This window comes from Pyrgilauda ruficollis, unplaced genomic scaffold (assembly GCF_017590135.1).
Source record: "Pyrgilauda ruficollis isolate IOZ18807 unplaced genomic scaffold, ASM1759013v1 scaffold44, whole genome shotgun sequence".
Classification (NCBI taxonomy): domain Eukaryota; kingdom Metazoa; phylum Chordata; class Aves; order Passeriformes; family Passeridae; genus Pyrgilauda; species Pyrgilauda ruficollis.
The window spans coordinates 483,175-501,053 of record NW_024525934.1 but is presented as its reverse complement, the minus strand read 5'-3'; the positions used below and the strand labels follow the sequence as shown (position 1 = coordinate 501,053).

The window sequence follows — 17,879 nt, the reverse complement described above, 5'->3', positions numbered from 1 at the left end:
AAGAAGAGAAGCCTTGGAAAACTTATAGCAGCCTTCCAGTATCTAAAGAGGGCCTATAGAAAAGCTGGAGAGGGACTTTTACAAGGACACGCAGCAACAGGACAAGGGGGGAATAGCTTTGAACTGATATATCTAATCTAATCTAAAGATTAGATATTAGGAAGACATTCTTCATTGTGAGGGTGGTGAGATGCTGGAACAGGTTGCCCAGAGAAGCTGTGACTGCCCCATCCCTTCAACTGTTCAAGGCCAGTTTAGTTTGGGCTCTGAGCAACATGGTCTACTGGAAGGTGTCCTAGCCCAAGAAAAGGCAGGCTGGAACTAGATGATTTTTATTTGGTTAAATGGTTAAAAAAACCATTCCATGATTTTTTTCATTACTCACCTCAGAGCAGAGCAAGGGGACCACTGTGAAGCTGTTGCGATCTCCTACCTGAAGCTCTCACAGAGATGCCCCATCTGCTGGCTCACAAAGGATGCCTCTGCAGTTCTTGTGAGCACATGAGAATTTTAGCAAAAAAGTCCTGGGACCTCTGCTGTGGCAGGAATATGGATGGACAGCTAATGGTTTTCCTTTTTTTAAAAAGGACTTCCACGAGATTTAACTTCCACAGTCTAAGAATAAAATACTAATTACAGATGAGCTGTAAAATTAGAGTTTTTAAACAAGATTCTGATACTGTCCAAATTTAAGCAAAATTGCTGTATTAACACATGCAAAAATTATAAAAGATTACTTTAGTTATTATGTATTTTTTTCTAGCAGATATTGAAAAACTCAGCCTGTGTTTCTTTACTTTTACACAGCTCTGCAGAAGCGAAGTTGTGTGCCTCATACTTTTGTTCCCCACTGCTTTGTTCCTTCTCAAAGACTGAACTGACTGGACTCCTCTCCATATCCCCAGGAGTTTCTTACATATGGTTTAACTTTCAAGAAAATGATCTTCCAAAATAAATAGTACAGAAAATAAAATTCTGGGCAAAGAAAGAAGTCCTGGCCCTTCTAAAATCCAACGGTCTTGACAGGCTTTAGTCAGAAAGTGCTCCAAGAAAAGGCTGACAGAAAATTCACTGAAAGGAGGCTAAATCCTAAATATAAGAAGACCACAATAAATGATATCTTCTTTTCAGTAACTGGCAGATAAAACTACAGTCTGAAGTTGCAGAAGCACAATACTGAGAGCAATTTTAAAAAAGCAGGAGGGGAAGGGAGCAGGGGGGCAGGCAGGGCCAGGACATGGACATACACCAAAAAAATCCAACAAAAAGATCAAGCAACTGGGAAAAAGTAACATGGAGAGAAGCTGTTGGAAATCTACTGTCAGGTTATCTTTATAATAAAGGCAACATAAATTAAATACTAACTGCTGGGAAGGACCAAAGAAACAATAAAGGTGAAAGAATTCTAGTAACCTAGTCTGTGAAAACTAGAGGACACTGAGTCAGCTACTCATGAGTGCCCAAGAAGAATCATTTCTTGATGAGCTTGTTGTATCTGATATGAAACAAAAAAAGAAGTCAAAGAAAGAAACTCTTCCCCCAGCATGCTGTGCACATGGAACAGGGTAATTGTGTACAGAGGTGAAGGACTGCTGACAGGATGTTTGCAGAGGCAAGAGCATTTTGAGATGGTATCAAGCTCTTTGAGATGTGCTAAAGGGGGGATGCAGCGATGCTGAGAACCTGGGGAATGCTCAAGAAGGACCGAAGGAAGAGAAAGACAAGACACTAAGGGGGGGAATTCCAGAAAGACATCACAGAAGACTGCTGCAGTTGTTAGTCACCCACAGACACAGAGTCAGATAAGTGATAGAAGTATCACGCTCACTTTTGAGAGCAGTACTAAGCCCCTATGAAATGACTACAAAATTCTTAGAAAAGAGAGTTTTTATCCTGGTTTTATTTTTGGGATTGATGGCAACAAGGAGAGAATTTACACTGAAAGTAAAAAACCAATCTCAGAAAGCCTTGTAAGTCCACTCATCAGCATTCCACCAAATATCCACCTCCCCTGTCACCGTTATGTCCATGTAACTGCACAAGAAATGCTTCCTTAGTTCCTACATCTTCCTACATCAGAGCTCTGAAACAAGCTGAATGCTGAATGTAGATATGCCCCAATTTTCCCAGCCCACTCTGCATCCTCCTTTCTCTCAATATCAAATGTGTTATTAGTTCTGTGTCTTTTATTGCTTTTCTCATTTTGTTGTTACACTGCTCCTCTGAAAATTGCTGTGTAAGTCTTGAATGAATATAATATCTTGAATTAATATAATGTCATAAATGAATGAGAATATAATGGTGTTAATCACAAAGGAAAGCTGTTCTCATCTATTTTAACTGTTCCCTGAAATAATCTTGCCAAAATGCTTTTGGTCTTGTTAAAGTTTCATTTTAAGTACTTCATTTTGTATTTATATACTGCTTAAATTGATGTTTGTGTTGTTTTTCACCTGAGAAGACATTTGAAAAGGAGGAAGAACACACTTGTGAGGGTCAGCATGGCATAATCGATAGATTAATCATGTTATGTATATGGAATTCATCAGAACTTAATTTCCTTAAACTTCATGATATTTGGAACACCTCTTGCATTTTTGATGAGCAGCCCAATTAAAAAATAATGAACCTGTTTTTTTCTAAAACTGACTTATTATCTTGGTGGTTTCCAACAGCAACCTAGAGCTCAGTTTTATATCAAATTATTTTGTGCCTGTTGGCCAGCAATACCTTTGCAACCTTCTAAGGTGCTTCAAAAGTCAAACAATTTCCCCAGGAGAAAGTTTTAAAGCTGCTACTATTCCCAGTACCAAGTTTATATCTAGGCTCATAAAGAAAATAAAACTTGTAGTGGAAACAGACAGAACCCACAGGATGTTCAAGACCTCTCTCTTGTACCTTAACCTTAGTGGAACACCTTAGGAGAACAGCTTCATCTTTAGCAGATAACACCAAGATTTCTGCTGCTGACTCTCCATGGGACATTTTTGTTTGTTTTTACAGAATTACTCCTAAAATATTAATATTCCTAAAAAAATACATATTTGTAGAACACAAAATTTTAAACCCCTCATCAGGGTATAGAAGGAACTGTTCTATACCACCACCCACTCTCATTAACAGGAAAATAAAAACATCTTCCAATAATGTTTTCTGTTTCATGCATATGTTTGAGGAATGATCAAACCATTTTTGGAACTACAGCCTACCCAAAACTCAACTTCAACAATAATCATGTGCACTTCCAATAGTTAACAGCGATGTGCTAAAAAACAGGCACAAAACAAAACATCCTCTCTGTCTCAATGAACACAGAATCATAGATTCATGGAATTATTTGGGTTCGAAGGGAACCTTGGAAAACTATCCAGTTCCAACCCCCTGCCATGGGTAGGGACACTCTCACTAAACCAGGTTCTTCAAATTCCCATATAGCCTGGCCATGAACACTTCGGGGGTGGAGCATACATAACTCTCCTGGGCAACATTTTTCTGTGCCTCACCACTCTCACAGTAAGGAGTTTCTTCCTAATATCTAATCTAAACTACCCTCTTTCACCTTAAAACCACTGCTCCTTGTCCTATCACTGCATGCATATTGTAAAACATCCCTCTCCACTCTCAGGTTATTTCTTGTTATTATGCGATACTATTTATGCACAGTGGAATTGCTTCAAAAAGAAGCAATCCCTCCAAAAAACAGCTTTGAAGATGTTGTCTCAAAAGGTGGAGGGAGGACTCAACTCTCTCACTCATCAGCAAGCATCACACACAGGGTTTTTGTCCTACATCACATTCACTGGCTGACTACTCAGTTGTTCTGACTAACTTCTCTCATGCATTGTATCCTGTAGACTTGAGCACCCGTATGAGAAATTATCCTGCAAGGCAGGAAGCTGCCTAAAATAAGGGACTTTACCAGTAAAAATATTGGAAGCTCTTTGTGGAAGCAATAAGTATTTCAGCAATGACAAGTAACTTTAAAAACTGAATTATCTGTTATATTTTTTCTTATTTTGAAATGAGGATGTATGTATGTGTCTGTGTAGCGTAAACAAGAAGCGGTGTGGATAGAATGAAAAATAATAATTTAGAAGAGAAAAGTTCCCCGTAAGGAACTGCGAAAATGTTCAGAATATATTCTATAACTCGCCTTTGCAAATTAACTCCTCATGTTGAAAGACATGCCTGCAGCTCACTTGTAAAATCAGATCAACCAAGACACTTTTTCCACAAAAATTTGTTTGAATATTTTGTTCCTGTTATATCTAATGCAACTTGATAAGTTCCTTTGCTCCAAAGGGTTCCAATGATTAGCACTTGCAGATCGCAGCAGGGTGAAATAAAAATGAGACAAATATTTGTGGAATAAATATTGGTAATGTTTACAAATTTGCCTTGCATATGAGCGTGTCAAAAATACAAATATGTATTAATCAGAAAATGTGGCTGCTAGCTGTTAGTATCAACTTCCCAAAATGCTTATTGTTGAAAATTTTAAATGGCTCATATCATATTTGCCTATTTCAACTGATTAAGATTTTGTATCTCTGTATCTCTAGATCTCTATATCGGATTTACATAAAGGTATAGAAACCTTAATATCCATTTTGAGAAGTTTTATTTTGCTATGGCAGCCCTTTTCTTATGACTCATCTGGATAGTCACTGGATGCAACAGGTTGATCGGCTCCAAACATCAGACAAGCCACAGAATGGAACAAAAAGATGAGCACTTAGGTAACAGCCATTAAAATGATGATGATCCTAATTTTCCTATGCCATTACTCTTTCTAGAAAGGTTTATTGTCTGTGCTGTAAAATAAATGTAATAATGATGGTGAAAGAACTATAAAGATAACCTAAAAGTTTATAAATCAATAGCAAAGTGACACACATGATTCTTTAACCCAGCTGAATTTTATGGACCGATATCAGATTTGTTACAGATTACAGAATAAAATTTGGATTAATCCATTCTTAAGTGTAAAATTTGCTTCATCTTGAGTTGGCTTTTTGCTCTTCTTATAGTTGAAATGGACTGGGAACTTCTGTAGCATTTCCTCTTTGGTCAAAATCAGATTTAGCTGGAGGTCTAATAGGCATGGAGGTAATGGCATCAGTGACCACCCTGTCACTGAAAAATGAAAATTACTCTAGAACACTCAAAGAAGAAAAAAACTAACAATGACAGGAAAACGATGTGACTATTAAAAAGACAACTGGACCTCACTTATAATCCAAATTTGTAATCTACTTGTTATCCATAGTGTTACTTATACCTCAGAATGCAATACAATCTCAGCAGACTTTTTGAATGTAAGGAGCTGTTTGGGTACAGGTGTTTATGAATGTGTATATATATATATATATATAGATATATAGATATATAGATATATATATGTATGTTCATACACTGGACATAATACTTCCATGTATTCCTCTAGGCTGAAGAGACAGAATTAGTCTGTAGGGCAGACTGTGAGAGGAGCAATTGAAATACGTTCATCAGATACAAAAAGCTTAACTTCAGCACTGATCTGTATTTATGTGTTTAAGTATTCGCCAGCAACCAGATTTTGGTATACAAGGTGGAAAGAGTTTGTGGTTTGGCCAGTTTCTGTACTGAGCATAGACTGTGCTTTAGACAATGATTTACAGTGTCCAGCTGGAGCTGCTTTAAAAAGCAAACTCAAACTCTAAATTACTAATTAACAAGGTAAAAAGATGCATCCACAAACGATCCATCAATTACTGTTGAATCTCACCAGGATACGAAGCTGGCGTCTTTTAGAAGGACTACAGAAAAATTAAGCAGAAGATTTATTTGTATTATGTTTGATGTCTATGTAAAAGAGAAAGGTTTAAACAGTATGTACATAACTATGCCATTATGATTTTGTAAGTAATGAAGAAATACTGACATAAATGTAAAATGGAACCTCTTTGGAGATAGGATTGTTTCTTCCTTGCCTTTCTTCAGTGCTTCTCACAATTAAATTGCAATTTTAAATTTTGATCATTTACTGCTCTACTTATTTTTGTACAAAAAACCTCTCCAATTAATCTTCAATCAAATTCCTCCATCAACTGCATTCAATGGAGGCAGATAGGCAAAAATCAGGTTTGGGGGGAGGTCTTTAACTCAAAAAACTGAAAACAGAAGCATGCACATACCCCAGAGCCAATCTGACTACAATCAATTCAAACACAGCTTTTAGTATGCTGTCTCAGTAGTTAAAGAAGAAAGAGGCTTTGGAGTTCTCATTTAAAGAACAGTACAGGACTTCTGAAGATCAGCTTTAAGAACAAGCTAATCACTGTTTCATCATTCAGTTTCAGGAAGTCCTTTCTGGAAGTCCTTCCACTGCATCAGCCATGCTACATGGCAAAGACAGGTTTTGTCTTTAATCAGTGAATATTAGCTAAGTTTCAGGTATTCTATCAACAGTGCTTATTGCCAGGCCATAGTCAGCACAAAAAAACATCTTATAGAATAGAATAGTAATGGTCAAGGAATACTGCTCCTGCTTGTTACCAATTCAATAAATAAACATCCCCTCTTTTAAATACTTTCATTTTTAAATTAGATTTTGATTTTCTGCTCAAAACCACGTAAAACTCTAGGTCAAGCCAACACAACTTACTTCGCAATTTTGATTTGCGTCACCTGTCCTCCCTGCTTTATTTTGCAACAGGACTGCTAGGCAAGGATAGTCTACTTCACAAAATAAAAACTGTTGTATTAAGGAAGGTTTTACTGTGAGTAGGCATCAAATTTTTGAAACAGATTTAAATACATGCATGCTATGCAAAGATTGGACCAGATAAGAATACTGTAATTCAAAATTACTCTAACTGGTTAAAGTGAAAATGGCCTGAGTGAGAAACTGTTCAATAGGTATTTTCCATATTTCTCTACAACAAAGATAGTGCTGACAGATTAAATGATATATATCTATTCTCATCCAAGGAGCCTAAATTGCTTATATGCAGTATTAACTTATATGCTAAAGTTGTAAAGCCAAAAGCTAATATCAGAGAACTAAATATTCATATTTTGTGTTTACTCTGTGAATCAATTCTGTGTAACTAAAGAAGATGAAGCTGCTGTTTGTATTCACAGCTCCTTTCCCTCTGAAACACTACATCAGTTTAAGAGAAAAGACTGAAAACAGATCAGGTTGAGCCACTGGACACTGCTGTTCACCAGCCCTTGCCTTTGATTTGTCACTGCATTGTTTACACTTCATAAGGACAAGCACTCATTTAAAAACAAGGTTACTTAGAAACTAGAAGGCATTTAGAAATTGTTTAGCATCTGAAGTCTCATGGCTGACAATTGGATACTTAGGAGCATTTTGCCACTGCTTTTAACCATCTCTATTTCAGTGCTACTGTGAGTACAACCGTAAGGTCAAAGGTGCACAGAGCTGGGAATGAGCACCCTCAGGTGTAGAAAAGATTTGAAACATGAAAACAGCAATAAATAACAGTATACAAACATGAGGTCTAACAATCTAATCCCTTTGCCTCCTAACCACCAAATTCAACATGCCATAAAATCAGCAGACACCCACTAAACTGACCACATTAACTATCACACACTGACATGGTAACAAATAAGAGTTTCCCTAAGGTAGTAACATCCTCTAAGTACTTTTCCTCATCCCAGGCAAGTGTTCAGCTCCATAACTTTTGGAGAACAGATGACTTTGCTAGTATGGCTTCTAGAGTTCATGGTGATGCAGTTAGAAAGCCAAGAACAAAAGTGGAATATCCAAGAATGTTCAGCTGCTATTGGTTTCTTCTGAACTATACTGCTAAGAACACTATACTACTGCCATGCTGTGTTTCAGTGACACATGAGAAAAGATGGACAATCTTTCTCTAGCAGTTTCAACAGAATTGTAAGACATCTACCTGAAGGAGACCAAAAGATTGTGAGCCCCATGTTCTCATCATGACTTCAGGTATTCTCACATTCCCGCATACCATCTTGAGCAACTTTAAGATGGTTTTTGGTGGATTTGCTGTCAGATCAGTTTCCCACTTCAAATCAGCATCTCAGAGAAACATTTCCTGAACACAGGAAACCTGAATCCTGAACTGAAAAGAACTTACAGTAAATGTACACAGGATATGAAAAGAGCCTCCTTGGCCATGTGACCATCAGTCACCACTGTCGCACTTTTGGCAGGATAATACATACCCTTCGTAGGATAATACACTGCACATAAAGATCTGCTCCCTGCTGTTATGCTTCATTTCTTAAAACATAAATCCTGCTAAAGAAAGCCATTTTAGTTTCCTGTATTAATTACTGCTTTCAAGGACAAACTCAAAGGTCGTATGGGATACTAACAATAACTCAGAAGCCATCCACAGACATTTGATATGAGAACAATAGTGAGGCATTTACAGACTTTATTTTGCCAGGTCTGGAGTACTTCCACATACCTCCACAGTTCTCCAGCCACAGCAGTATCCACATACACCCTCCCACTACAGCACATCACAATCTGATACTGAGATGTACAAAAGCCCCACTCCATGCATAGACTTCCCTCCAAGGCCAACTCATACAAACGCCAAAAAAGATGATTCTACATGTTAGAAATTCAAAGTGGCTAAAAACATCAGATAAATATGTTGGTACTATTATAAACATATCAAGAGCTGTGCAGACTAGCAAAGAAACTGTTTCTGGCAACAGAGAAGTCTAGCTTTTGACTTACAGGGCAGGTTATAGGACCTACTGCTTAGTCAAGCATCAATCTTGAACAATTGGACTTCTCAAACAGTAGGATTAGCATGGCTGACTTAGCCTTTGATCTTTCTGACATATACGAAGTGAGTACTGTGTAGTTTTTTATTGTGCCTAATGTTTGCATTCAGGTGTTGGTCAGATGGGCCCATAAAACAAAGTTTCAACTTGGTTTGCAAGCACCTGTTCTGGTAATGTGCAACTTCTCTAGCTCTTTCAGTCCTTAAATGTGACTTTGAAGCTGCTCCAGGTAAAAGCTGTAACTTTACCTCTGCATGCACACACATGCACACACAGAGATACTATGTGTTACTCTGTAAGTAAACTTATTTAATGCCACTCCACAACACCCGTTAAAAGCAGTCGACACACTTATTTTGGGGAGATTTCTCCTGATATTTTAAACTCAACAGGTCAGTGAGCAGGTTCAAGGCTCCACTGTGTGTCGAGCATCTGTAGAAATGCTTCTTTCAGGAGGAAAAAAAAAAGTAGCTCGAGATGCTCAGTACCCTTTACATCTGCTGCTCAGCTGGAGACACAGTTAAAAGGCCATTAGAAGCACAAGGTGACAGACCTCACAGGCCAGGTGAGCTGGAGGGCAGTTTGCTGTTTGCATTAGGAGTATCAGCCCTGGCTGTTTCTTTCTGGTGCACTGAAAGCAGATCCTCTACCCAACCCTGAAAATCAGGACCAGAAAGAGTGGCCAGCAGGTCTCCATCCCATCTCAGAGCTAGAGTTGTGTTGCAGAGCCTCTCCCTGCACATTCAGGTTTCAGAGTGGCTGGAGGGAACAGCAATGCTCCCAGCACAACCCACAACCCCTGACTTTGCCCACAGAGACTGGCTCTGCTGGATGGATGTCACAGTAGGACACAAATTGCTGTCACTTGTGCAGTCAGAGGGAACCTCTTCCAGCACATCTTTGGCAGCACCTGCCTCCAAATGCCATGCGTCTTCTGTGTTCCACAGTTGCTCAACAGAATAAAGTGCTGCTGTTCCCACTTTGCTGCTAGGAAAAGGTCACGTTAGCCAAAAGAAACTCATCGGAGAGAGCTGATGGTCTTTGTGACAGCCTCTTATAACAAGAGCTAGAAATGTTCTTATTAGGGGAGCTCAGTTTTTGTATGTGTGCTGGAGCTCTAGAGCAATAGGTAGTGAAGAAAGCAAATCTTGGTTGCAGTACGTTTTTAGACCTTTTTTACATACAGAGGAATAAAGCGCTATGAATTTTACCAGCATATGCTTTCTTGCCATCTGCAACACATTTTAAATTCCTTTTGCATCTTATAATGTATTCTCTTTCTTCAGCATAATAACAATTTTGCCTTTAAACACCAACCTTTATATGCTATTCTTAGGAATTTCTGAAGAAGCATTAATTCTTTTACACATATTTAAACTGCTAAAATAATTATGCCTGGTAGCATGAACAGTCAAAACCATGGAATGTGGGTTCTCTTCATAGGGAGATAGAACCCATTAACCAGGTACAAAAGGGGGCATACAGTCAGAGTTCACTAGAAAAGTAATTTCATTCTGCTAGTAATGGGAGTGCTGATACTTTGATACCATAATGGTGTTTTAAGCACCAAGCCTGTTATTTCAACTAGAAATTTTAATGTAATTATGGATTTTTACTTTACTAAGCAGAAAGGAAGATTAGTATGCACAGTTTTCTTACATGTATCATGGGGAATAAGACAGAGATCTCCAAGTGATACTGCAAGATGCTCAAGTCATTCAAAAGAAATGGCAGGTAGTTGTTTTAAAGACAAATTACCCAGAAAAGCTTTTATTGTTGATCGCTTGTTATAAGATTTGCCATTTGCAAGTAATTGTACATTCAGCTGAAACTGACCTTTTATGAGAGCCAAGTGGTAATATAAATGAAATGAATATATTCTTTATTGCAGTAATATAAAAAAGAATGGCCTGAGCTTTTAACATAGTGCTTGACCTCTGGTGTCTGAACACCACCTAATCTCAGGAGTATTTCACAACAGCATATGATGAAACAAGTACTAATACAGCTTTAGAACAGTTTAACACACTAGCACTTAGACGTGTAGAAAATATTATACTTTAGGTGTGTTTTTTGATTATAAATCAGACTGACAACAGAAATAAAAGAGGTGATTAGAGACTATACACTGAAGTTCATAATTACATTAATTATTAAAGAATTGCCTTTTCTATTTTAAAGTCCCTCTTTCCAAAATACTCTAGCATAAAGTCACACTGGGAAACTCCAGATGCTGAGATATAAAATTCTCATTCAAAATTGAATTATTTATAAGCATTCAAAACATGCTATTTCTTCTCAAAGGCCCTGATCTTACAAACGTCACCTTTAGGTTTTAGATGTGTATACATAAGTTGTATTCCCTTTAATGGCATCACTCACATACAAACCAATAAAGATGTACAGAAGTGACTGCAAAGATAGGTCTTAGGAAAGCTGCACTTCCTCCTACCTACATGCACATGCCAATTTATTAGCATGCACCATGCACTCACAACTGGAAAATAAGGGAGGCCATAAAGAGAGGTGACCAGAGAGACTCTTGATGCTGCAATTACTACAACTGCAACAGAGGTGAGAGAGGGTCACACACAATGTGGAGGATACAACTACAACAGCGTTCAAACAAAAAGGAAGTTTAAAGTTTACATGAAATTCTATGTTCATCTTCACTGCCATCATGGAGATCAGAAGTGAATTAATGTATAATGGCCCAAAACAGATTTCACCAATTTGCACTGAATATAGTATTTATTTTAGCAAGGTTATTTCTTTTTTAACACTGCTGAGGCAACCTCACAAGGTGCCTGTCTGTGAATCCCCATCTACCTCCTGGTCTACAGGCACTTTCTTCACACAGCTCTCAGTGAGAGCAGCAGAGAAACAGTAAAAGAAGGCATTAATGAACAAGTACTTGAATACAGACTCAGTCAGGAGGATTTTCCCTATTCTGTAAATCTATTACTTCATTTTAGAGTACGAAAGCAAAACATTCAGAAATAACATCTTGGGAACATCTGACATGAAATAATAGCTCCATTGCATAGGTAACTACTGAGGTATGATTATTATTATTATCATTGTTGTTATTATTACAACTTAGGAGCTACAAGCAACTGTGTTATGAACGTTTGCTCGCTTCAGTCAACGCCTCTGTATTATGCCAGTATAAAGCCTATTCATCAAAGCACAATTTCAAGTGACTCCTGACCTTCAAAATGAAGGGTTTGCTTCTGCTTTCATTTCAGTCACTTTGACTATGGTGACTGTGCTGCCAGAATCTCACCTCGTCCATCATCTGTGCAGGGGAACAAAGTTCACATGCTTCTTACACAGCATTTAGAATTCAACATCTTTACTGCTGGATGCTTTATCAGAACAGTTCTAGTTTTTATCTGAATAAACTATTATTCAGCAAATAGTAAAAGCCCCCTAAACAAAACAAAAAAACCAAATCCCAAGCAAAACCACAACACACAGAACCCCCACACCCTTCACCTTGGAAGTGGAAAGGCACAAAGCAGACACATCCACTACTTTACACAATCAGATATTCACTTTCATTCAGAAAATTCTGAGGTAAGGGCACAATACAACTTTAACTTTGACATTTCATTTTCATGGCTTCCTCTAAGACGATGTAAGTTACTGAAGGCACGGCTGGAGTTAAACAAGTACTGCCCAAAGATGTTTTCTATGATTTTGCTCTTGTGTGTTGATTTTTCAAATTACAGATTTTCCTACAGCAAAATATTTCCTGCAAAGTCCTCAGGAGTTCCACTAACACTCCTGAATGCTGGGTCACGGCAACCTGAGTCTCACAGTACAACTCTTTTTAACCCACAGGATACTCCACTCAGAGAGCAGCCCTGAGTAGCTTCTCTCAGGGAGGAGCCCATTACAAGGACAGCCCAGCATACACTGCAAGCTCTGGCTACTCACCCTGCATGTAACTGATGCACAGAATTAAGCTCACAGCAGCATATCAAGTATACTTCAAATTTTCTTCCTCTGCCCCCCATTCCCAGGTAAAGTTCCTTTATTGAGGACTTACTTTGCTAAACTATGTCAGAAAACAACTGTAAGTGCTGTACTCCAGTGAAGGTCGCAGCACCAGAATGTGGTTATTAGACAAGACGTCAGAAACAGAAGGATGATTACCAATATGTTCTATACAATCACGCAGAACAATTTAGCATTGCTGTAAAAGTACTGTGAACAACTGTAGTCACATTACTGCCAACTTCAACATATTTCACGTGCAACAAAATACTGTAGGAAAACTCTTCCTTACAGAGCGAAAACTGACAACTTTTTTCCTCTGTAACTTCTACCATCTCTGTGCAAGAGTGAGTGACAGTATAAATAACGTTACAGAAGTTATCTAACAACTCTCTTGCACTGCAGTTCCATTCAACAGAGATCCCTCTATGTCCACAGCCTCTATAATTTAAACAGATTCTTCACAGCTCTTTACATCAGTATGTACACACTTTGCCACAGTACACAGTCTTCAGTTTACCCTTTCAACAGTCGTAGATAGAAAATAGCTTTTAAACAAACTACAACAAAAAACATGACTACTGATAAATCAAAACACATAAACCATACAGTGTATTACTATTTATTGTCATATTATTAAGACATTGATGCAAAATTTTTTGAAAACACAATGTTTTTTCAGAAATAAGACTGTAATGAAGTTCTTTAAACTCCTTAAAACATAAGGCCTTAGACTACACTTCTGTAACACTAACAAATTGCTTCCTTAACTGAGCCAGAATGATGGAAAAAAGACAGAATGAAAAAAAAAAATAAAAAAGAAGAAGAAAAAAGCTTCTCAAGCCTGTCCATTGATTGCTTTAACTACATTTCCAACATCGCACCAGGGAGCACATACAGTGCTTTAACATTAACAAGAGCCCATGCTGCATGAACAGCTATTACCCCACCTTGCAGCGCTGCACAAGAACAACGCACTTAGAAACACACTTTAAAGCAATCCTAGTCTTACAACAACTCACTTAAACAGCTACGAACAGAAGTGCTCAAAAGTTGATATACCAACTAGAAAAAAGAAAGATAAACCACAAAAAAAACAAACTCCTTCAACAGGAAGCTCAGAAAAAATAACTCACACCCCCATAAATCATGCACTTAATCATAAAAGCAGATTTACTTATGAAACTTAACAGGAAACTGTGGAGTAATTTTGGATTGAACTACTATTAAATATTTAATTACTCTGAGTCTTTCTGTACTGATACATGTCAACAGAAACTTGTAAATGCTAGGCTTACTTAAAAGTTGCATGTCAACTTTGCACTGTACATTCAGAAAATGTATGAAACAATAAAACTTCTCAGTGAGCTGAAAGCAACAAGTGTTTATCCAGAGTTATTAGAAGCCTGAAATTTACTAGAATTTCTTTTTTTAATGTAACAGAGGGTATCCTACCATTCTGTCTGATAGCAGCTGGTGTAACAGTGAGCAAAGAGAAAGCATGACTGCATATTCAAAGGATCTGTGGCTCACAGGAGAGATTTCATGATTTCATATAACTGATGAGCAACCTGAATATAAATTACAGGAAAAAGGACAGAAAGACCAGAGAATCAGTAAGCCTGAGGGATGAAGGTGCAACATGGAACAACCTTCCTTGTATCTTTGTGAACTACAGCCTCGCTGTCCTGAGATTTTCTACATTCATCATTCCTCATGTAAAGTGCTAAATGTTACACAGTGAATAACTGTGGCATTATTTCACCTCAAGGAAGATAAATCTACTGCTTCCAACTTTCAAGAGGAAGCGAGCAAACCGAGGAGCATCTAATTCACTCTACAAATAGCAAGACCTAACAGCAAAGTGCCAGTGGCGAAGCATAAACCTTTTTTGAGGGCTCAAGCAGTCCGATTTAAGCAGCCCCGGCTCATATCTTCACGTATAATAGCTCTCTTTTTGTAGTGCTCTCTGATCTAAAAAATTCTAAAAGAATTTCAGCCCCAAACATATTTTTATTCATTCAGTGTTCAAGATGCAATACTGATAATGTTGTATGGAAAAGTAGGGAAAAAGAATTACAACAAAAAAACTGTTCCCAACACCTTCGTAGGCGGATTGCGATATAACCTGTTGTAGGCATGTTTCAACAGACGGAAGAGCCAAGTAACAGGCTGCCGGGGCTGCCGGGCGGGAGTGTGTGGATACGTGTGGGTGCCTCTCCCCGGCAGCCGGTGCCTCTGCTCGATCCGTGCTGCGGCGGAGGCGCCCGCCGGCGCCTCCAAGGGGCGACCCGCCCGGCCTGGGTCCGCGGAGGGGCGCGGAGGGGAGCAGGGCTGCCCTCCTCGCCCTTCTCCTCCTCCTCCGCCGCCTCCTTCATGCCCTGTGCCCGCGGGCAGAGGGCAAAGTTTTCTCCCCCGCACAGGGCGGCAGAGGGGACAGCCGCCACTGCGGACCTGCCCGCTGCCTCTCGCCGCCCGGCTGCAACTCTCAAGAAGTTTCAGCCAGCGAACAGAAACGCGGCTGAGCCAGCCTGCATCCCCGTCAATCTCATCCTTTTTTTTTTTTTTTTTTTTTTAACCCCCCCACCCCTTTAGTTTCTGTATTTATTTAATCTTTATCTACACGCACACACACGCTCCTCCGGGAAGCCCCCGGGTGCCACCCGGGCCGGCAGAGCCGCTCCGCGCACACACCGCCGCGGTCCCCGGCCGCGCTCCGGTGGGGCGTGCGCGCAGCCCGGCGGCGGCAGCAGCGCCGGCCCCGCTCCGCGGCCGCTGCCCGCTCCCCGCCGCGCCCGGCCCCGTCCTTACCTGCGATCTCCTGGTAGGGCACGCTGGCCAGGCTGAAGCCCTTGGCGCTGTACGCCTGCCGCACCTCGCCGCAGCTCCGCGCCTTGCCCTCGGTCCCCGCGGCCGGCAGCACCGGCAGCACCACCAGCAGCAGCAGCAGGAGCGGCGGCGGCGGCGGCACCGGCAGCAGCGGCCCCGCCACCGCCTCCGCCGCTCCGCCGCGCCTCCGCCGCGCCCCCCGGCTGCGGGGGCGGCGGCCCGGGAGCCCCCCGGCCGCCCAGGCAAACTTTTGCGAGGCGGGGGGGAGATGGGCGCGCACACACACACATGCGCGCACGGCGGGGGCAGGAGAGCGGTAGCCTTGTCCCTCCGGCTCCTTCTCCGAGCGCAGAGCGCTCGCCCCACGCCAAAAGAAAAAAAAAATAAAATTAAAAAAAAGGGGGGGGGGGCAACCCCAAACCAAAATCACAAGCAGATACCCCACAACCAAAAGAAAAAAGAGAAAAGGTGAAGGAAAAAACAAGGCAAAATCTCTCTGTAGCTTGTGAAGATTGAAACCGCGGGCGCGTTGCTGCGAGCGGAGTCCCGGGGCAGCGTCAGCGCGATCCGCCGCGGAGCTGTGCCTGCCGCCTCTGCCAGGCTGGATGGAGACGGTGGGAAAGCAGCCGGCGTGGGGATGGACTGGACAGCGGCTCGGAGCGTGCCTGTGTGCCTCTGTGTGTGTGTGTGGTGTGCGTGCGTGTGGTGCACTGGATGCGTGTGCCTGTATTTACGGGAGCCGGGGAAACCTCTGCTCCGCGCAGCGCTGGAGCAGCCTCCGGAGCCAGGCAGGGAGAAATCCTGGAGACAAGACGCAGCGAGGGAGAGCCGCACATGCACACACACACACACACACACACACACACACACAGAGTCACATACATACACACACACACACACACACACACACAGAAACGTGCTACACATTGCATCGCCGAAATACTGAATACAGGAGCAGAAAGCAAATCCTGGCGTGGATCGCTGTTTGCTGGCAGAAGGAAGGGAAAGCGCCCTCAGCCCCGAAAACTTCCTCCTCACCACGAATCCAGCTGCTCCTGGACCCAAAATTACAAATTGTCTGCTAGCGAGACATCAAAAAGGTACTACTCCTCAGCAGTATTGCTCTCTGTAGTACCAGGGTTAGACTGGCCCCCTTAAATACTTTTTCCCCATTATTATTTGTTGCACACATAAACAGCTGAGCTGACAAGCTAGAATGAGGATTAGTCCATCGTCTAAAGGAAAGAGAAAAGGAAAGGTGTTTCTGTGCATCACGCAAAGAATGAGAAAACAAGAAAGATAGTCCTTGACCTGAATAATTCCTGCCAACCTAGGAGAGGTGAACAGGGGAACAAAACCATAAATTTCCTTTCTGTAAATGAGCATCTGCAAAAAACTGAATGGGGGAAGTGAAGAAAATTCCTGCAAGGTTAATTGGCCTTGGGTTAGGGAGAGAGAAAAATAATCTGTAACGTATTTGGTAGCAAAATCCAAACTTACAGTTTTAAAAGATATTGCAGTGCTTTTTAATGAGTACTGTAGAGAAGTGTGATAACTTGTCCAAAGTATAGATGGAGATATGTCAGGTACAGGATGAAGTGAAGAAGGCCCAACAGAAGAAATAAAAGACCATGATCTTGCAGACTGACTTATCAGTGAGAAGCCACAGAGCAGTATCATGACATATCATAATTCAAGATACTTTCACATTTAGATAGAAATTTTTGGGTGCCAGTACTGCTGTGGTGTCACATTAGCTGCAGTATTAGTTCTGGGTCACACCTGGAGGTCTGTGTTCCTCCAGCCTCCCTTCCTGCTTTACCTCTCCCACACTGTCATTCTTCTTCTTCCCTCTCCTTTTCCCTCCCATTCCCCAACAGAATGATGCTGCTCTGACACGGCTTGTGCATACAGCGGGTAAGAAGTATTTGTGTATGTTGTAACAGTGTCAAGTGCTATCACTTCCGCCAGAGCACTGGATGCAAGTGAACCCCTCTATAACAACCTACAAATAGAGAGCTCAGTGTCTTAACCAGCCCACTACAAATAACAAGCTGTTAGTACATGTTAGTGCCCCGTATCAGTGACAAGTTAGACACGGTTTGTGTATTTACTGTGCAGAAAAGTTTTGACAGATCTGTATATAAGATCTCAGGTGTGCAAGATACACGGAAGATGCACTCAGTTCACCCCAAGACAGGATCAGAAGGGTGTTATAAATGTTAAATTTACCTCATTTCTTCTGGATTGCTCCAACTGTC

The 17,879-nt window shown here is 40.8% G+C and overlaps 1 protein-coding gene across 1 annotated transcript in view; it reads right to left on the bottom strand.

The window, feature by feature from the left end:
• GPC6 (glypican 6) overlaps window positions 1-15,908 on the bottom strand; it is a 715,002-nt gene extending 699,094 nt beyond the window's left edge. The window contains 2 exon segments of the mRNA XM_041478308.1: window positions 15,601-15,746; window positions 15,748-15,908. Of these exon segments, the coding sequence (XP_041334242.1) occupies window positions 15,601-15,746; window positions 15,748-15,908 (307 nt within the window).
• Between the last annotated feature and the right edge of the window lie 1,971 nt (window positions 15,909-17,879).